We start from the raw sequence: 21,705 nt of genomic DNA, 5'->3' as shown, positions 1-21,705 counted from the left end.
GCGATGTAGTCCAGGCTGGCCCTGAACTCACTATGTGCCCTGGGTTGGTCTCTAACTCTCAATAATCCTGAGTACTAGAATTCCAGCCATGTACCACCATGCCCAGCTTACAAGCATTTTCAGGTATGACATTTTCAATTTATAATAGATATATCTTGATGTTGCCCCCTCGTAGGTCGAAGTGTATATAAGCTATATCTAGCAGGCTGGTCATTGTGGAAAAAGGTCTTTTTTCAGGGTCCCTTAGTAATTCAAGCCTCTTATGAAAACTCTTTCACTGCAGCTGTCTGAATTCAAGTTGGCTTTGCCCCTGAAGTAACACCAGTGGCTCTCAATTCCAGCTGTATACAACACATCAGCTGTGTTTTTTTTTTTAATACACCAGTTTTTAAGGCATACCAACAGCAACTGGACTCTATGCCAGACCAATGAACTCAGAATCTCTAGTAGGATAATAGCTTAAAAGCTCCCCAGGCAATTCTAAATTCTAAATTCTCCCAGGCACCATTGGAAACTGTTCCCATTGAGAAACACTGGACTTCAAACATAAAACTCCCTAATGAGCTTCTCCTTTATTCAAAGCACCACTCACATTTTCTTGTAGATATTCTGGCTCGTTCTTTTTTGTGTGTTTGTGCAAACTACTTCTACTGTGAGAAACACAGAGTTTGTTCAGTCTGGGTAAATGATTCTGTTTTAGTCAATTTGCAAATGTAGTTTGTAAAAAATTTGTTTCCATATAACTTCCGTGGTTTCAAAGAGAAATTTTTAATTCACAAAGACTTCCTAAAATGAAGTCATGTCGTCTAGTGTACATCAATTATTATTTGATTTTCGTTTGCTTCTGTTTTTAGCATTAGGTTAAAAATCACTTCTAGTACAAAACATCTTACTTTAGAATTCTAGACGTTCTATTAAAATTTTTAAATTAATGACTACGTTGGTAAAATCAAGAATTTTTCAAAATAGAATGCCGAATAAATATAAGAAGAATAAGTGAAAAACTGGAAGTATAAATTTCCATGGGGATATCTGCTGATCCTTGGTGGTCTACGTGTGGATTTTAGTGGGTTGGATTTGTGGTGATCCTCCTGTCTCAACCTCCTGAGTGCTGGGCTTACAGGTATATGTCACCACACCTGCCTGTCATCTGTCTTATTTGTATCTGAGCTCATGCTCCTTGGAATTTTATCTATGATAATTCTTTGAGGTCTGAGTTAAAATTTCTCCAAGGAATGTTTATACAGTTACTTAAAAGATTTATCAGGTCTGGGCCACTGAAACTTAATATAACACTTGGCATTTTTTTTTTAAATAGGAGGTATTGAAACAACATTAGACACCAGAACTAGGTTTGGACAGGAGTGAATCCTCACTATTTCAATCGGCAGCACAAATATTTCTCTGCTTTATATACCGAGGGTGCTGTCCTTGGGTTTGGCTTATGCAAGGGGTTTAATCTTACCACTCAGCCTGCTAGGAATCCAGTCTCGCTCAATTCCCCACCTGGATTCGAATTTGGAATCCTCATCTCAGCCTTACAGAGTGCTGGGATTACAGGCGTGGGCTACCACATCCAGTTTAGTTTGTTTTTTCTTTTTTTGACTGCAGACCCTTTTGATTTATTTAACTATACTCCAGCTGCTTCAGGGCAGCCTCCTGTTACTAGGTTTGCTTGGTGGAATGAACTGTGCAACTGGGTCACAGGCACCCATGTTATGTCCAGAACTCATTGCCTCTACCTTGTCAAAAGGTAGATACAGACCCGTGAATAAGCTCTTGGCTCAGAATGAGCCCCCACAACCCCTTTCCTTTTTCTTTTTTTTTTTTGAGACAGGGTCTCACCATGTAGTTGAGACTGACCTGGAACTCACTATGTAGCCCAGGCTGGTCTTGAACTCACAGCAATCATCCTGCCTCAGCCTCCCAAGTGCTGGGATTACAGGCGTGTGCCACCACTCCCGGCTAAACCTCCTTTCTTGCAGCGTGACTTTCTAAGGCCTATGTCCAATGCGCCTATCCCCTATTCCTCGTGTATGGTGGCTAAAACGGAAATCGTGCACAGAAATAGTCCCTGCCTTACCATCATACACTTAAAAAGAAAGGCAATTTATGCTGTTAGAAATCTAAATTTTCTTATTTTGGGGGTACAGAGGATCAAACTCCCGACCTTGCGCTTGCAAGGCAGGCAGCGGAACCACTGAGCTAAATCCCTAACCCATAGGTTTTCTTCTATACTGTTTTACACACATACAATCTGGAATAATTTTTTTTAAAACCTAACAGATTAAAAATTACATTTAAAAAGAAAAAAAGAACTAGCTGATCTATCTACCTCTTACGGGCAGCTCATTCAGCAGAAATAGACAAAAAGAGAAGACACGTTTTTAGGCCGGTACGCTTATGTTTTTCTCCCTTAACCTACTACGTCCCATCTCAACCTCCTACCGGCCAGCGCCCAAGCTGGAGACCGGAAGTCTGATACTTACACGAGCCGCTCTTTCTCCCTCCCCACTCTATGGTTTTTTATTCGGGTTATTCTTGCCATAGAGAACTCTATGGTTCCGGGGCGAGCTGGGAGGCCTGAATTTGAAGCCCGGCGGGAAGCTGGTGGTGACATCTGTCACTAGGCCGGGATTCTCCCGAGTAGGAGGGCTCCGGGACTATGCTTTGCCCTGAACAGCGGACAAGGGTTTATAATGAATCTTCCGCGCCGGAGTGGGAAACGGCGGCGTTCAGCATCGGACTCAGACCCGTCCCCGGGAAGCGGCGGTGCCAGCGGCGTCAGCGCCCAGCTCCCCATCGGGCCAGTGCTGAGCCCCCCTCCGGGCCTAGGACGCAGCCTGAAGGCCGCAGGTGCGGCTACTCCCGGGGTGGCCGCGCTCGCCTGTGTGTCGGCCCCCGCCTTCGGCTCTCTCTCCCTCTCCCTCTCTGTGACCCGAGGCTGGCGCCACAGCCCAGACTTCGGCGCGTTTTCGGTGACCACGCGTGGTGTAGCGTTCAGCTGGCTTCTGGGTCTTTCGGTCTCTTTTGTTTTTGTTCTTTTTGAGGCAGGGTCTCTCCTGTGTTTCAGGCTCGCCTCGAGCTCGTTAAGTAGCTCAGGCTGGTCCGAAACTCGGGCCGTAGCCTCTCGCTTGCCGGATCACAGGTGTGCACACGGCGTGGGTCCTTCAATCTTCGCAGAAACAAGTTCCAGATTGACCACTCCCTGTTACCCGAGGCGGGTTTGCTCCTAAATAGTGCCGAGGCACAGGCTGTTGACAGTCCAGAGGAAGGCGGGACGGGATTGCAATGTTTTCTCAGATTGGTCGTAAGGTTAAATTTCGTGACAAGCGTAAATTTCGACCTGGGTGTATTTCACCCTACCTTATTCGCGCCAGGGCCAACTCTAGGGCGGTCTTCGTAGCAGTAAGATAGAAACCTCCCTAAATTAGCTTTCTAGTGCTTGCATATCTCCCGCAGAGCCTCCATCCCTAATCTCCCCACCCTCGGAATTCCGACACAATTTACATTGTGTATTAGCGTATTTGCGGAAGGAGGGGATTGTTTGGGCTTTTAAGAAGTTTTAAAAATTCTATCCAGGCCGGGCAGGCGTGGTTGTGCACACCCCTAACCTCAACACTCTGAGGCAGGAGGATTGCCCCAGAGTCCCAGGCCAGTCTGGGATTCGGAGTGAGCTGAAGGCCAACTTGAATTACAGAGCAAGAGCCTGTTTCAAGAAAAAAGATTCTCTTCACCTGGCAACATTTTATTATTACCTTTCTATACCTGGCCGGTTTGCCATGAGCCTTATGAACTCGGTATCTGCTTTAAATAGCTTCATTCTAACATACAAGAAGTCCACTACACAGTGAAAGGCTAACTACCAAAGTTGTGTATGTCTGAACTAAATCTGTTGCTTTTTTTTTTTTTTTTTTCCTGAAAGGAGTATGCCAGCAACCAGTTCCCGATGACCAAGCAGACAAGCTGTTATTGGCAAACTGGGGACTTCCTAAAGCAGTTCTACAGAAATATCACAGTTTTGGTGTAAAACAGATGTTTGAATGGCAGGCAGAATGCCTTTTGCTTGGACAAGTCTTAGAAGGAAAGAATTTAGTTTATTCAGGTACTCAATTTATGCAAACACATTTCTATACTATTTTTAAGATGTTACCTGTGTAAAAGATACTACGTTGAGTTAGTTTAGATTTTTTAAAAAATTAAAAATGTATTTATTTAGTTTTTGGAAACAGGGTCTTGTTATATAGCTCACCCAGGCTGGCTTTGGACTCATGGCAATCATTCTGCCTCAGCCTTCTGAGTGCTGGGATTACCTGGGTAGATTTTTGTTTTTGTTGCAGTTTTTTTTTTTTTTTTTTTTTTTTTTTTTTTTTTTTTTTTTTTTTTTTGTACCAGGGATCACACTTGGGACCTTGTACTTGCGAGACAGGTGGCAGAACCACTGAGCTAAATCCCCAGCCTTACATTTTTTTTTTTTTTGAAAGGATGGATGAGACAAGGCTTTATAAATAGAGAGTCTTAAAATATTCATTACAAATGTAGAGTTATCATATGTATATTTAAATTGTGAAAGTTCCATTATAAGACTGAGGTGAGAGGTAAAGCAAGGAATATTATTTATTTTTATTTATTTATGTATTTTTTGAGACAGGGTCTCACTTTGCAGTTCAGGCAGACTTTGAACTCACTATGTAGCTAAGGCTGGCCTTAAACTTGTGGCAGTTCTCCTCTCTCAGCATCCTGAGTGCTCGGATTATAGATGTAAGCCACCATAGATATTATAATTTATAAATAAGCAGGTCTGCTCTACAAGCTTGTGTCCCATAGTGTGTGTGATGGGAGATGTAAATTTATTTCCGCATTTCATCTCAGTTGCTTTCAGGGTGTGAATATTATACATTATATGCTTACAAATTGATCTGTTTTTACAGGGTTCTATGTACAGAACTAAAATATGTTTTGTAGATTTATGTGGGCTGTCTAGGGCAACTTTGATATACATATTTTTGATCTGTGTTTGCTACATTGACTTTGAAATCTGGTCAATTCCTTTGTGTTAGTATTTTCTGAAATTGTTAGTCACCCAGATTTTTCATTGTGGCTGCAAAAAAGAATTAGAGAATTAACTTAACAGCAGACATATGTTTAGCCTGTGGCGTTAGACTGAGTTTGAAAGTAGTATCACTTACTGGTTGTGTAACCTTGCAAATTATGGGGTATGGGATATGGGTTGGGGTGGGAAGAGACAAACTCTTGGTAGTATTCAGGATCAAATTATTATTATTATTATTAATTAATTTATTTATTTTTGAGACAGGGTCTCACTATGTAGTTGAGACTGATCTGGAATTCACTATGTAGCCCAGGCTGGTCTCGAATTCACATTGATCCTCCTGCCTCAGCCTCCAGAGTGCTGGGATTATAGGCATGTGCCACCATGCCCAGGCAGTGTATAAGAGTTTAGAACATTTTTTGTCTCTAGAAAGCACTACTCCTGAATGTTGACATTAGTGGCCATGGTAGAATAGTGTGTACTTCAGTTGCAAACTGGACCTTGGATATCACTCATATCACTGGTCATCAGTTCACACAATTACCCACATATCTCTTGATTCTGACTGCTTCTGACTACTTGTTGCTTTTAAACTCATTGCAGAATGCAGCACTTCATAATTTTTCTTACAGTTTAGGCAGCTGTCTTTTAAACTAGTTTTTCCCCTCTGTTTTGCCTTGCTCCTTCAGTCAAAAGTGCCCTTTCAAGGCACAAATATGATCTTGTCACTACTTTTCAAAGAATTCATCAATCATTCTGCATTGCTTTTAGGATAGTCCAGTAAGCCGCTTTCCTAGTAGGGTTCTAAAACTCTTCCTCGAGTACCACTTTCATATCTTCTTCCATTCCCGGAGTACTTAGTAAATTCCTTACTGTCATCCAAGTAGGCCAGGATCTCATTTAGACCTTTGTGTATGCCATTTCTTAAGCTTGATATTCCTTTCCCCTTTCATTTCATCTTCCCTCTCATAAATTCTAGTTCTTTTCTACAAGCTTCCTTCCAGCTGCCCTCTCCCAGTTCCTATCACAGCTCCTATCACATTATGTTGAAGTTGTTCATCCTCTTCAAAGCAGGGCTTTTAATCATTCAGTAAATGAAAGAGTATTTTTTGCGGGGAGGAATCTTTAGGTATGTGCTAGGCACTCAATACTATTGGTCATTTATTGCTGATAATAAAGATAATTTTACTCTCAAAAAGATTTTTTTAAACTTTTCAATGAGAATGTATTTAGAAAGCTGGTTTAAAGTTGGGCTTTTCAGGATATAAAGGTTTTAAATGTTAGTTGGGATCTTAGTGATAGGCTAGCCTTAGGCTCTATAATACTGAATATGGCTTAAAACGTTAATGCATTGTACCAAATATTACTTGTTTTTAATTTGAACTGTGTTGAATAATCATATTTTAGCTCCTACAAGTGCTGGGAAGACCCTTGTTGCAGAATTACTTATTTTGAAGTGTGTTTTGGAAATGAGGAAGAAAGCTTTGTTTATTCTTCCCTTTGTTTCTGTGGCTAAAGAGAAGAAATATTACCTCCAGGTAATGTTCAGATAATAAGTTTGAAATAGTAAAAGGCCTGTTATTGGCATTCTTAGCTTTATTCATATGAAAAAGTTTATAAAAGCAAGTGAAAAACACAATTTCTTTACTGTATCCCATTTACCTTTAAAAGCTATTGCAAGTGTTAAAAGTTTACAAAGGAAAACTTTAAAAAATTATTGTTGCATAAAAGAGAAAGGGCCATAAAGTCACATACGTGATTATTGACTATTGTGTAAAAATTTATAAATGTTTTCTTAGGAAGCAAACAGTTAATTAGCATATAACCCTGAAAATTAAGAATCAGCACCTTAACTGAATTGTGGTCGAGTAAGATGAGCAGCCAGTGTCTGAGGAAGCGTTTCCCATTTTGTTTGAGGACTATGTTCCTTCCTTCTTTTGCAAAAAGAAATAGTCAAGTTTGCATTAATATGATACTAGCTAGTTTTTTTGTTTGTTTGGTTGGTTTGGTTTGGTTTTTTTTGCAGTATCGGGGATCAAACTCAGGACTTTGTGCTTGCGAGGCAGGTGGCAACACCACTGAGCTATATCCCTGGCCCTATACTAGCTAATTTTTAAGGTATTTTCCCAAATAGTGTTTCACCAAATGCAATAACTTTACTATTGTGATTTCTTCAGTGAAAAAAATGTGTTGTTAGAACAGAAAGAGTATTGTACTAATAGGCCAAAAAGTCTGGATTCTAGTCCCTTTTGCCACTGGATTCACTCATGCTTTGAAGAAATTTATTGAATGAACAGGTCTAAAGTTCTGTGGGTCTGTCAATCTTTTTAACAGTTATTTCAAAAGCCAAATAACCAACAAAGCTGGTGCTTCATGGAATCATTCTCTAATTTAGACCCAAAATAACAAAATGATGAAAGGATCCTTTTTACTGAGAAGGTATATTAGCCAAAAATTAAACTAGAAAAAGAAAAAAGTTGGGCTGGGGATTTAGCTCAGTGATTCCACCATCTGTTCTTACAAGCATGAGGTCCTAAGTTTGATCCCCAGTAAAAAATAAAAATAAATAAATAAGAAAAAAGTTAATACTGCACTTCCACTGATTTTGACTTCTAAAAACTTTTCTTCCATTACATAAAGTGGTCTTTAGTAGGATAATACTGTTTTATGTATGAAGTATACATTGTTCCTTAAAATGTTAAATTAGCCTTCATTAAAATGCCCTCATTTCTTGCTGTTTATTAGATTAAAAATGTTAGTGCTTAAGGTAATTTCCTTTGATTTTAATTACTATAAACACTTCTTAGATCTTAGATTACTAAATGCTGCCATAAAATGAATTAATTTTATTTGATTTTTTAAAAACGGTTTTATTTTTGAATTTTATTGGAACGTTTCAAATATACATAATGCTAACTTCATCAGGGAATTTGTACTTGTACATGATGTATCTTAATTTTGACTGTCTTAACAGAAATCTCTCTATTGAGCTTTGTCAATTTCAAACTTCATATTTTTTAGTATGTGTTTCTAAAAAGGACGTGAGCCTTGGCCAGGAGTAACTGACAGTAATCCCATAAATGTCTTTAGATAGTTATGTCCATTTGTTTGTATCAAACCCATCCATAATTTGTGAATTGCAATTTTTTTCACCTGTGTTGTTCTCAATTCAGAGTCTGTTTCAGGAAGTAGGGATAAAAGTGGATGGTTATATGGGCAGTGCCTCTCCAACAGGGCATTTCTCTTCCTTGGATATTGCTGTCTGCACAATTGAGAGAGCCAATGGTCTGATCAATCGCCTCATAGAGGAAAATAAGATGGATCTGTTGGGTAAGAAAATTTAAGCAAATACTTCTTATTGCTATATTTGATGGAACAGAATGAAACTATTATGATTTCTGTACATAACTGAGTGCAAAGGCTTAGGGTACAAACCCCATTACTACAAAAGAATCAATTTACTTAACTGATGTAGATGTCTTTCTATATAGGTTCCAATTTAGAAGTGTCTGAGTCATGGTAAGCAGTGTTCCCTAGTCCCATGTTTATTATGATCTGTCATCTATTTCTGGAGGCAAGAATTGGTATCTGTAATGTTAGCAACTCTGTAAAAAAGTATGTTTTGTGTTCTGCTGCGGTTATTGGCTTTACTACCTTGCATTTTTGTACTTTATAAAACAGAGGATATTCTTGAGTCTGTCAGTTTTCATTTTCCTTCTAAACTTTACCAGCGATAGAAGCCTTTATGGGCCAGATTTGCCACCTCCACAGTTAATATATCTGTGTATCATCATACTCTAGTGCTCTGATATCTAGATTAGGCCTGGACCTGAAAGTGCCCATTTGATGTAAATGATAGGGAACCATGAAAACATAGAAATGTCAGTGAAGCCTGGCATGGTGGTGCATATCTGTGATCCCAGCAGCAAATATAAGAATATCAGCCACTCATTAAGAACCTGGCAAACTTAAAAATGACATGGTCAAGTTGTGGTAGAGTAGGTATGAGGGGTGAGAATCAAAGCTTAGTAAGACATGGACTCTGCTGTACCGAGCTTGGAGAGAGAAATCAAAGTCAATTTGTGTTAGAATTGACTTAGTAGTTCTGACTCCATTGGGCTTTAAATATCCTGAGGATTGTTATAGAATCTTATTGTTACATTCAATGTACCTAGTGCAAGGATTGATAGAATATTTTTGGATGCATGAATAAATGCTGAAGTAATCCTCATATAATATGATTTGGAGATAGCTTACTGATAAGGTAAAAGAGCATCATGTATCCTTTGGAAATTGTCTGAAAAGACTTGGGTTTGGTGAGAATTCGGTAGGGGGATACCAGTACATATGGAAAAAAACTGATGCTATAAAACATTATCCAAAGAAGACATTGGTTGATACTAAATTTTCTGTAATTCTTGGGCATCATTCCAAGTGCATAATTGGTTCATTTATTCAAGTTGTAGAGAAGTATTTATGTTTTGCAGCAGGATGACATTAGCCTATCACATTAAGAGAAATCTCTTAAAATAATTTCTTCTTGATCTAGTTCCATTTTTTACTAGGCAACATTTTTTACATGAGGATAGTTGTTTCCTTATAAAGGTAATACAAGCCAGATATGGTGGCTCATACCTATAATCAAGCACTCTGGGAGGCTGACGCAGGAGTCAGTTTGAGTCCAGCCTGGGAAATTTTGCAACTGAGAAAGATGTTGTCTCAAAAACAGGGGAGGGCCTGGGCATGTAACTCAGTGCAAAGGCCCAGCGTACAAACCCCATTACTTAAAAAAAAAAATTAAACACTGAATAACTAACATAGATGTCTTTGGTATATCAGCATGTTTATTTCTATAAAGTTACCAATTTATTTATTTATTTATTTATTTATTTATTTATTTATTTATTTATTTATTATTTTTTTGCTTTTTTGAGACAAGGTCTTGCTCTGTCGTTCAGACTGACTTGAACTCACTATGTAGCCCAGGCTGGCCTTGAACTCACAGTGATCCTCCTCCAGCCTCTTGAGTATGGGATTTACAGGTGCACAAACCATGCCTGGCCAAAGTTGCTGATTTAGAAGTGTCTAAGTAATGATAGGCCATGTTACCTGGGTTTGGTTAGTTCTGAGATAGCTAATCATTGGTTTTTTAGATCCAGAGTACATTGTAGTAGGACTACTTATTATAACTGAATCATCTTGGAAAATAATTACCTATTATGCAGAATCTGTTTTTTCTTTTATAGCTTGAAATTTCATCACACAATATATTATAGTCATAGTTATTAACTGTATAGATATGCTACTGCGTCTTTTAAAATTCTTAGGATTGTGAAGTTCTGTAAAACTCAGCATCTGGAAACTTTTTAGGAATCGTGGTTGTGGATGAGCTGCACATGCTGGGAGACTCTCACCGAGGGTATCTGCTGGAACTTTTGCTCACTAAGATTTGTTTTCTCACTCAGAAATCAGCATCTTGGTGAGTACTGGAAATTACTGCATTCCTGCTATCCAGTGTTGAGAAACTGTCTTCAAAGTGCAAAAGTACAAGTTAAAGGGAGATAGTACTTTCTTTACAGCAAATGTGTGTGCAGTAGTCTGTTCTTATTCTAAAAGAAACATTTCAGGCTAAAATTGATTTTAGATTACTTTGTAAATATTGTTAAATTTCCAACCACTCAGTATTTCAGGGTAGATTTTTCAAAAAAAATCTCGATTTTGTGTTTGTCAATTATACATACACACATATAATTTGAATTGTCAGGACTAATTTTACAAAATAACATTTCTTCAGCCCCCACTTCTCAGAGACAAGAACTTTCAAGTCTTTTTTTTTCTCTCTCATTGAGTTTATTGGTACATTTTAGGTATTAAGTACAGTTACATTCATCCTTGGGAACTTGTACCTTTCCATGATATGTCTTGGTTCTTATATTTTCCCCATACCCATGCTCTCCCTTCCCTATTTACAGAGACTTTGTTTCCATTTTTTTCCTTTCCTCATATTTTTTCTTTTCCCTTCTTTCCTTTCCCCTACCCTTCACATTTCCCCGACTCCTTCTGCCCTTAACTTTCAAGTCTTCCAGCTTTTTAAAAGTTGTATTTATATTTACAGCAGTGTCTCTAAATGCACCTACTTCAGTTTTAGTTTTAGACATCATCTATCAACTTTTGACTTTGGAAAATCTCTCCTCACTGACACTGAATCTCTTCTCAGCCTCTCCTTATCCTCTCATCCTCTTCCTATTCTCCAAATGTAATATGATTTTGCTTAATATTTTTCAGTGTTATGAGTACTGTTGTGAACTGAGCTAGATTATATTGTGATAACTTTTACCTTTCTAAAAAATGTTTTATCTGAAATTAACAGATGTCTTTCTTGTTTGGTGGCTTGGTTTCATAGGGGCTTGTTATTAATTTACCCCTGGCCTCTTCTTCAGGTGTGTAAGTCCACAACTATTATATTCCAGTAGATTTGCTCTCCTACCAAAGTCACCACCTAGTTTTTTGTCCAAAGGTCTTCCAAAGTGCTGCAGCCTAGGAGAGGTTTAGTTTGTGTATGTGCCACATAGTACTTGCCTAGGGATCTCTCTTCATCATTGTCATCATTTCTCTTACCTTCGGTTTGAGACAGGGCCCCTTTTTGGCATTCAGGCCTTTCTCTTGGTTTATTTCCTCATTTTTGTGGAGCTGTCATCCAGAAAAGTCCCCTTATTTCAGTGAAGACAATAGGGTAAAGTTCTTAAGGGTTGTTATTTTTTATTTTTTACCACACTAGGGATTGAGCCCAGGGCCTTGGCATTGCACTACATTGCCAGCCTTTATTTTATTTTGGTTTTTTAAGATCTCACTAAGTTGCAAAATTTCCCAGGCTGGCTTCAAACCATATTTGAGAATTCCTTTTAATTTATATTAAATAAGTTGCCTAGGTATAAAAGTCAAGATTAGAAGTATTTTTAATTAATTTTATTGGTACATTTAATGTACCAATAAATTTAATATGACATTCATTCTTGGAAATTTGTACCCATAATCAATCTTGGTTCTTATTTTTTCCCTATTCCCCTGCCCTTACTTTAACCCCTCCCTCCCTCACAATCTACAAAGATTTTGTTTCCATTATTTTTCATTTTCTTATATTAATTCCATTCCCTTCTTTCCTTTCCCCTACTCCTCCTGTTTCACCTACCCCTCCTGTGTCCCCTTCCTCTTTTTTCCTTTTCTTCCTGTTTCACATTATCTGTTATACCTTTTGGTGCTTATTTACACCTTCAGTTTTTCACAATAGAGAAACTATTTGATATTTACACTTATGTGTCCTAATTATATCACATAAGACTATTGCCTCAATGTGCATCCATTTAGCTATAAATGTCTCTAATTTCTCCTTTTTTATGGCTGAGTAGTAGTCCATTTTATTTTAAAAAACACATTTTCTTTATCCATTCTCCCCATTGATGGGCAATTGGGCTGCTACAAGTTTTAGCTATTATAAATTTTGCTGCTATGAAAATGGGTGCACATATATCACTATGGTATGATACTTTTAATTCTTTAGGAAAGATACCCAGCGGAGGGATAACTGGGTCTAATGGGACCCTAATCCTAGTTCTTTGAGGTATCTATCTCCATACTGATTTCTACAGTGGTTGCACTAGTTTACACTCCCACCAGCAGTGGAGCAGTGGAGCAGGGTTTCTCTTTCCCCACAGCCCTGCCAGCATTTGTTATTGGTTGATTTCATGATAGTAGCCATTCTTTCTGGGGTGAGGTAGAATCTCAGCATTGTTTTCATTTGTATCTCTTCAATAACCAGTGATGTTGAACATTTTTCATGTTTATTTGTTATTTCTACTTCTTTGAGAAGTGTCTGTTCATTTCAAATGCCCATTTTTGGATTGGGATTTAAATTTGTGGGGGGGCTCTGGTTTTTTTTAAGTTCTTCGTATAATCTGCATAATAGACCTTTGTCTGAGGAAGAGCTGGTGAAAATTCTTTTCCCACACTGTGGGTTGTCTCTTCACACTGTTGATCATTTCTCTTGCTGTGCAGAAGCTTTTTAATAAGAAGACATCCCACTTGTTGATTGTTTGTGCTAGCTCACAGGCAACTGAGGTTTTGTTCATAAAATTTTTCCTACACCAATGTCTTCAAGAGTTCTAACTAATAAGCTCTTTTCCAGCTGGTTTAGTATTTCTGTTTTAATATTTAGATCTTTAATCCACTTTGATTTTAGTTTAGTGCATGGTGAGAGATATAGGTCTTGTTTTGATCTTTGGCAAGTTTTTCCAACACCATTTATTAAACAGGCTATCTTTTCTCCACTGAGGTTGTTTGGCTCTTTGTCAAAGATGAGGTGGCTGAATGTGTCTGGATTTACTGTTTTAATATTTGGATCTTTAATCCATTTTGGTTTTAGTTTAGTGCATGGTGATTGATATAGGTCTAGTTTTAATCTTTGCAAGGTGAAACCCAGTTTTTCCAGCACCATTTATTAAAGAGGCTCTCTTTCCTCCAGTGAGGGTGTTTGGCTCCTTTGTGGAACATGAGGTAGCTAAGTGTGTCTGGATTTGTTTCTGCATCTTCTAATTGGTTCCACTGGCCCTCAGGTCTGTTTCTTTGCCAGTACCATGTTATTTTTATCACATCAGCTTTGTAGTATAGTTTCAAGTTGAGGATTGTGATACCCCTAACTTCTCTTTCTCTCAGTTTTTTTTTTTTTTTTTTTTTTTTTTTTTTTTGGTACTTGGGATTGAACTTGGACCCTTGTGCTTGCAAGGCAGGTGCTGGAATCACTAAGCTAAATCCCCAGCCCCCTAACTTCTCTTTATTGCCTAGAATTGCTTTTGCTATTCTAGGTCTCTTCTTGTTCCAAATGAATTTTTGTATTGTATTTTTCAAGGTCTGTGAAGTATGCTTCTGAGATTTTTTGTTTCTGTTTTTTTCGTTTTTTGAGACAGGGTCTCACTATGTAGTTGAGACTGACCTGGAACTCACTATGTAGCCTAGGCTGGTCTCACAACAATCCTCCTGCCTCAGCCTCCTGAGTGCTGGAATTATAGGTGTGAGCCACCACGCCTGGCTATGCTGAGATTTTAATTGGGATTTCATTGACTCTATATAGCAATTTTGGAAGTATGGTCATTGTCACTATGTTAATTCTGCTTGCCCAGGAACAAGGGATGTCTTTCCATTTTCTGATATCCTCTTTAATCTCTTTTTTCAGAGTGCTGTAGTTTTCAGAGTAGAGGTCTTTGGTTTCTTTTGTTAGGCTGATTCCTAGGTATTTCAATTTTTTGGATGCTATCGTAAAAGGAATTGTTCACCCCATTTTTCTCTCAGTGAATCTGTTTTTCATGCACAGAAAAGCTATTGATTTTTGTGTGTTAACCTTGTATCCAGCTACTTTACTGAATTTGGCTATTAAGTCTAGAATACGCTTGGTGGAGTTCTTGGGGTCTTCTAAATAGAATATTAGGTCATCTGCAAATAATGACAATTTGACTCCTTCCTTGTATTGCTTTCTCTTTGCTAATGTCTATGGCCTATATTTCCAAAACTATATTGAACAGGAGTGGTGAGAGTGGACATCATTGTCTTGTTCCTAATTTTAGTATGAAGGATTTCACTTTTTGACCATTTAGTATGATGTTGGCTGTTGGTTTTTCATAGATGGCTTTTATCAGATTGAGGTAGAGACCACCTATTCCAGTTTTCTGTAGGGTTTTTATCATGAATGACTGTTGGATTTTGTTGAATGCTTTTTCTGCATCTATTGAGATGATCATATAGTTTTACCCTTAGCTCTATTAATATAGTGTATTATATTTATTGACTTACGTATGTTGAACTATCCCTACATCCCTGGGATGAATCCCACTTGGTCAGGTTGTATGTTCTTCTTTTTTTTTGAGACAGGCTCTCACTATGTAGTTGAGACTGACCTGGAACTCACTATGTAGCCCAGGCTGGTCTCGAACTCACAGCGATTCTCCTGCCTCAGCCTCCAGGGTGCTGGGATTACAGGCGTGCGCCACCACCCCCGGCTGTATGATCTTCTTGATGATCTTTTGCATTCTATTTTCTAATATCTCATTAAGGATTTTTGTATCAATGTTCATTCTCTTTTTTGGTTGGTTCATTCTCTCCTTTTGTGATCGAGGTGATGCTTGCTTGTAGGAATGAATTTGGGAGTATTACTTCCCTTTCAATTTCATTGAAGACTTTAAACAGTAGTGGCAGTAGTTCCTCTCTAAATGTCTTTTAGAATTCAGCAATGAAGCCATCACGGCCCAGGCTTATTTTATTTGGTAAGTTTTTAATTACATTTTTAATTTCTCTCTCTCTGTTTTTTTTTTTTTTTGAGACAGGGTCTCACTATGTAGTTCAGACTGCTCTGGAACTCACTGTGTAGCCCAGGCTGGTCTCAAACTCTCAGTGATCCTCCTGTCTCAGCCTCTGGAGTGCTGGAATTACAGGCATGTGCCACCACGCCCGGCTTACATTTTCAATTTCATTGATTGATATTGCATCATTTAGAATTTTTAGGTCATCTTGGTTCATCTTTGGGAATTCATACGAATCTAGGAATCTGTCCATTCCTTCTGTATTTTCCACCTTATTGGTGTATAGGTTCTCAAAGTAGGTATTGATGATCCTCTGGCTTTCTGCTGGGTCTGTTGTAATTTCAACCTTTTCATTCCTGATTGTATAGATTTGTGTTTTTTCTTCCCTTTATTTTTTTTTTTGATAAAGTTTGGCTAAGGGTTTGTCAATTTTGTTTATTCTTTTAAAGAGACAGTTCTTGGCTTTGTTCATTATTTTGTAATTTTTTTTAGTCTCCATTGCATTGATTTCTGCTCTGATCTTTGTAATTTCTTCCCCTATATGAGCTTTGGGTTTGTCCTGCTCTTCTTTTTCTAGAAGCTTGAGGTTCAGCATCAGGTTGTTTAATTGAACTCGCTCTGTTTTCCTAATATGCATATTCAGTGCTATGAGTTTCCCTCGTAAGAGAGCTTTCATTGTGTCCCATAGATTCCAATATGTTGTATTGTCATTGTCATTTAATTTTGGGAACTGTCTGATTGCTTCTTTAATTTTCTCTGTGACCCATTGGTTATACAGGAGTGTGTTGTTCAATTTTCATGTGTTTGTTAGATTCTTGCAGTGTCTTTTACTATTGATATTTCATTGCACTATGGCCTGATAATATACAGGGGAATCACTTTAATTTCTTTGCACTTACTTAGACATGTTCTGTGAGTGAGTATGTGGGTCTATTTTGGAGAACGACCCATGTGCAGCTGAGAAGAATATGTATTCTGATTTTGTAGGGTGGGACACTCTGTAAACATCTGTTAAGTTCATTTGTTCAAGAGTTTGATTGAATTCTAGTATTGTTAATGTTCTGTCTAGTTGATCTATTTATGACATTGGGGTATTTAGGTCCCCCATTACTATTAATTTAGCGCTTATTTGATTTTTCATGTCTATTAGTATTTGTTTTATATAGATGGGCACACTAGTATTTGGTGCATATATATTTATGATTGTCATCTCTTAGTCTTTTATTGTTCCCTTTACAAGAATGTCGTGTCTGTCTTTGTCTCTCTAGATCATTGTTGGTTTGAAATCTGTGTGATGTGCAAAGAGGATAGCTGCTGCTGCTTTTTACTGGGTTCCTGTTGCATGGAGTATTGTTTTCCACCCTTTAACTTTCAGTCTATGAGTTTCTTTTTGAATTAAATGTGTTTCTTATATGTAGCATATTGTTGGATCTTGCTTCTTGACCCATTCTGCCAATATGTTTCTTTTGACTGGTGAATTGAGACCATTGACATTGATGGTTCTAACTGATATGTGTTTACTTATCCTTGTCATGACTTTTTCTTTTTGTTGGAATCTCCCCCTTTGCATTTAATTTCTTGTCATGCCTGATGGATTCATTCTCCTGGGCTTCCTGGGATTGTTATTGTCATTTTTGTTTCCTAGAGTATTGTTAAAAATTGTTTTTTGGAGTGCTAGTTTGGTATTCATGAAGTTCCTCAGATGCTCTTTATCATGAAAGTATCTTATTTCTCCTTCAATTTTGACAGAGATTTACAGGGTACATCAGTGTGGGTTGGAGGCTGTTTTCCTTTAGGGCTTGAAATATATCACTCCAAGCTCTTCTTTCCTTGAAGGTTTGTGTTCAGAAGTCTGCTGTGATTTTGATAGGCTTTCCTTTGCATGTGATTATTTATTTTTTTGTTTGTCTGACTGCTTGTAGAATTTTGTTCTTTTGGGTTTCTGCAATCCTATTATATGCCTATGTGATTTTTTTTATCACGGTGAGTTGGGATTTCCATATGCCTCACTTATCTCTATGTCAAAATATTTTCCCTCACTTGGGAAGTTTTCTGACATTACTTCTGTCAATAGTCTTTTTATATTGACTGCACACTCTCCTGTTTCTTCATTGACTCCAATCAGTCTTATATTCTTCTTCTTTGCATTATCTAGATTGGATAATGGATTGATTTCTCATGATCCCTTACTATTTTTTTTTCTGATTGAGTTTATTGGTACATTCTAGGTATACAGTACAGTTACATTCATCATTGGGATCTTGTACCTTTACATGACAGGTCTTTGTTCTTATTTTTTCCCCATACGCCTGCCCTTCCTTCACCCCCTCCTCCCTTCCCTATTTGCAGATACTTTATTTCCATTTTTTCATTTTCTCATATTTTTCTTTTCCCTTATATCCTTTCCTCTACCCTTCCCACTTCCCCTACACCTTGAGATCTTTTCTTCCTATTTCACATTGTCAATTATACCAGAGAAACTAATTGGTATTTACATGTGTGACTTATTACTATTTTTAAGAAATTTTTCTTTTCCTCTTCACTAATTGAATTCTGTCTTCTATATCTGAAATTCTGTCTTTGCATAATTCATTCTCCTGTGTAAACTTTCAATGGAGTTTTTAATCTCCTGGAAATCTGTTTGCATCTGTTTCATGGATTCCATTTGTTTCCTATGTTGGGATTCCATCATGTTCTTCAGCTCCTCTATTTTTTTTATCTGTGTCCACTCTAAACTTGTTAATCATATCTTTCACTGGGTGAAAGATATGCACTGGATGCAATCTCTGCTGTTGTCTGAGAAATTATTTGTGACTTCATTTTTTCCAGATCCTCTTTTTGTTGCCAGTTCAGGAAGTCCAGGAGTTTGAGTATCAGATTATTCCATCTTGTTTCCCTTTGGGGTTGCCTTAGGTGATCTAGAAGTCTGATTTGGGGACCTGTTTCTATGTGTGTGTGTGTGTGTGTGTGTGTGTGTGTGTTTGTGTGTGTGTGTGTGTGTGTATTTTTGTTTTTTTTTTTGTTTTTTGAGACAGGGTCTCACTATATAGTTGAGACTGACCTGAAACTCACTATGTAGCTCAGGCTGGTCTTGAACTCATAGCGATCCTCCTGCCTCAGCTTCCTGAGTGCTGGGATTACAGGCATGCACCACCACACCCAGTCTTTATATAATATTTTTAAAAATTAAGATTTTTTTTTTCCTCTGGGAGCTTTTTTTCCTTTCTTGTGGTGACATTTCATACTGATAGATCTGCGTGTTGATCTATTTTCATTTATCATGTTGGGTACTACATAGCTTTCTTTCATAGGAAGATTTGAATATTTCTCTTACCTTATGACCTATATATGATAGATATACTATATCCCAAATCATTAGGGATATAGACAATATGACCAATTCAATCAACAAGTTTGACCTAATTGTGTATAGACTAGTTACCAAAAACAGCAGAGTACATATGTTTTTCAGTGTATCTAAATAAAATATTTATGTAAAATTTTATCCTATGCTGGGTCATAGAATAAGTCTTAATATATTTCAAAGGATTAAAATTACTTAAAATATACGTTTGGCTGCTGAGTATGGTGGTGCATGCCTGTGATTCTAGCATTTGGGAGGCCAAGGCAGGAAGATTACTGGGAGTTTAAGGCCAGCCTGAACTACATTGAGACCCTGACTCAAAAATAAAACAAAAACAAAAACAAGCAATTCTTGAACATAGTCATTATATACTGTAAACATGTACTAATAAAAATTAAAAGTTAAAAAAATACTCTGAGAACAGTGGAATCAAGCAAGTATAAGCAAGGCATAAATAGAAAATGTATACATGTTTACAAATTAAATAATATATTTTTGATCATATTTGGTTCAAATGAATAATCGATAGAAAATAGTTTTGGGCTATAAAATATCTCATAATACATTTTGGTGCTCACTTACACTTTTCAGTTTCTCGCACCAGACAAATTATTTGATATTTACCCATGAGTGTCCTATTTATTTCACTTGAGTGTAGCCTCCATGTGTTAGCTATAAAGGTCTCTAGTTTCTCATTCTTTATGGCTGAATAGTACTCCATTTTATAAAAAACCCACATCTTGTTTAGATAATATGAAATAAAAAAAGGGGAAGGGGAAGTGAGAGAGGGAAGAGAAATGGAAGGAGGGAAAGGAAAAAATATGAGAAAAGAAGGAAAAAATGGAAACAAAGTTTTTTGTAAGTAGGGAGGGATGGAGGGATAGAAGGGAGGGAAGGGGAATAGGGAAAAAAGAACCAAGATATACCATGTACAGGTACAAATTCCCAATGATGAATGTGATCATAGTGTATTCCTAAAATGTACCAATAAACTTAATAAGAAAATACCATAATAAATGAATGCAACTGAAGTTGTTTTAAAGTGAAATTGATACAATTTTACATAGATATGTAAATTACTTAATTTATCCATTTCAAGAACTTCAGAAAAGAGTTGTAAGGTAATGTCACAGAAAATATAAAGAAAAAAATGGTAAAAACAAGAGAAAAATGAATGAAAGAGCGAAGTCACTTTCTAAACTATTTTAATCAATTCTATAAGTAAGAAAAGCACAAATAGCCCAATTACTGACAAGGAATTTGAACTGACATTTGCAAGAGAGTATACAAATGGCCTGTAAATGTGAAAATGCTGCTCGATATCATTAGCAATCAAGCAGATATATATCATCTCTTCAAACAAATATCATCATACACTGTCCATAACAGCTAACACTAGAAAGGTTGACAATACCAAGTTGTGACTAGAGCAATAGAATATACGTGGATGGTTGGAGAAGTATTTTGGTGCAGTCTCTTTGGAAAACACTTTGACATTATTTATTAAAGCGGAAGATAAATGGTAACCCAGTAATCTATGATACAGTAATTATGTTCCTAGACCTATATGTTAAATGTTTATAGTATGATCAAAAAATATGATAAATAGCTAATTTTTTTTGCTGTTGTTGTTTTTTGAGACAGGGTTTCACTATATACTTGAGACTGACCTGGAACTCACTGTGTAGCCCAGGCTGGTATCAACTCACAGTGATCCTCCTGCTTCAGCCTCCCGAGTACTGGGATTACAGGTGTGAGCCACCATGCTCAGCTGCTAAATATCTGATTTTTTAAAACAAATTACTACAGTGAAAGACACCCTGCCATTAATTCTCAAAACACACTTTCCATTATTCTTGTTACTTTCTGAAGCATTCTGGAAGTCTTGTTTTAGTGTCTTGTGCTGTTACGATTGACTTGATGTCCTGAATTTGATTCCAAACATTTACCTTTCATGGTCATTTTGACTTTGAGGGAGAGCTATATGTCTCATGGTGCCATATGTGGTGCATAAGGAAGATGAAAACACGTGTCAGAGTTTTTTATCAGCCTGCCTTTTTATTGGATGGCACTCAGCAGCAACATTCACTGTATTTTTCATCATACTTTATAAAGACACCAATGAAAGAGGACTTCTGGAATTGCTTCAGAATGTGGCAAGAACAGTGAGATAAGTGTGTTTGAAGTGAGGGAGAATATTTGGAAGGAGATTAATGGCAATGTATTTTTTACTATAATAAATTTTAAAATGTAAACATTCACCATATATTTTGATCAGCTCTGGTATACATGTGTGCACCAAAGGACATGATCAAAAGCATTTTAGTAGCACTACTTGTTAATTTAGTGTGTATCTTTGAATGTGATTTTCATTTGTTTTTCACAGCCAGGCAGATTTAGCCAGTTCCCTGTCTAATGCTGTACAGGTTGTTGGCATGAGCGCCACTCTCCCTAATTTGGAGCTTATAGCTTCCTGGTTGAATGCTGAACTCTACCATACTGACTTTCGTCCTGTACCACTTTTGGAGTCAGTAAAAATTGGAAATTCCATTTATGACTCTTCAATGAAGCTTATAAGGGAATTTCAACCCATGTTACAAGTGAAGGTAAATCACCACTATCAATATCTTTTTATTCAATGGCATTTTCTAACTAGTTATTAACATTTTTTAAATTGTATAATTAGAGGTTGCAAAGTTTGTATATCCATTAGAATTAGTATTAAGCTATACATATATATATATATATATCCATTAGAATTAATATTAAGCTAATATTAAAGGGTTGATGGTGATGGAATGTAATTGTGTCTTTAAATGATCATTATTTCCTAATATATAACATAAATTTTTTTATTTTAGTACCTAGAGGCAGCAGCACCACTGAGCTAAATCCCTAGCACTATAATATAAACTTTTTTTTTTTTTTTTTTTTTTTTGTTT

The 21,705-nt window shown here is 37.1% G+C and overlaps 1 protein-coding gene and 1 long non-coding RNA gene across 6 annotated transcripts in view; one reads left to right on the top strand and one right to left on the bottom strand.

Moving 5' to 3' along the window:
• LOC104866171 overlaps nucleotides 1-2,465 on the bottom strand; it is a 7,188-nt gene extending 4,723 nt beyond the window's left edge. The window contains exon 1 of the long non-coding RNA XR_781364.2: nucleotides 2,336-2,465. This is a non-coding gene — a long non-coding RNA (uncharacterized LOC104866171). The remainder of the gene's footprint in view (nucleotides 1-2,335) is intronic.
• A 50-nt stretch (nucleotides 2,466-2,515) lies between these two features.
• The window catches only part of Polq (DNA polymerase theta), a 161,684-nt gene continuing 142,494 nt past the window's right edge, over nucleotides 2,516-21,705 (top strand). For 3 of the 5 annotated variants that reach the window (XR_004518780.1, XM_033768086.1, XM_033768087.1), the window contains exons 1-6: nucleotides 2,612-2,856; nucleotides 3,926-4,105; nucleotides 6,461-6,591; nucleotides 8,227-8,383; nucleotides 10,424-10,532; nucleotides 21,150-21,369. Coding sequence is in view for 4 of the 5 variants with exons in the window: in XM_033768086.1 (XP_033623977.1) it covers nucleotides 2,700-2,856; nucleotides 3,926-4,105; nucleotides 6,461-6,591; nucleotides 8,227-8,383; nucleotides 10,424-10,532; nucleotides 21,150-21,369 (954 nt within the window). In the remaining variant the exon portion in view is untranslated. Of the gene's footprint in view, nucleotides 2,857-3,925; nucleotides 4,106-6,460; nucleotides 6,592-8,226; nucleotides 8,384-10,423; nucleotides 10,533-21,149; nucleotides 21,370-21,705 lie in introns of all 5 variants that reach the window. The other 2 variants (XM_010630003.3, XM_010630002.3) reach the window with 1 other exon arrangement.

This window comes from Fukomys damarensis, unplaced genomic scaffold, assembly GCF_012274545.1.
Source record: "Fukomys damarensis isolate Sample0158 unplaced genomic scaffold, DMR_v1.0_HiC HiC_scaffold_24, whole genome shotgun sequence".
Taxonomy (NCBI): domain Eukaryota; kingdom Metazoa; phylum Chordata; class Mammalia; order Rodentia; family Bathyergidae; genus Fukomys; species Fukomys damarensis.
This window is presented reverse-complemented; position numbering and strand designations above follow the sequence as displayed.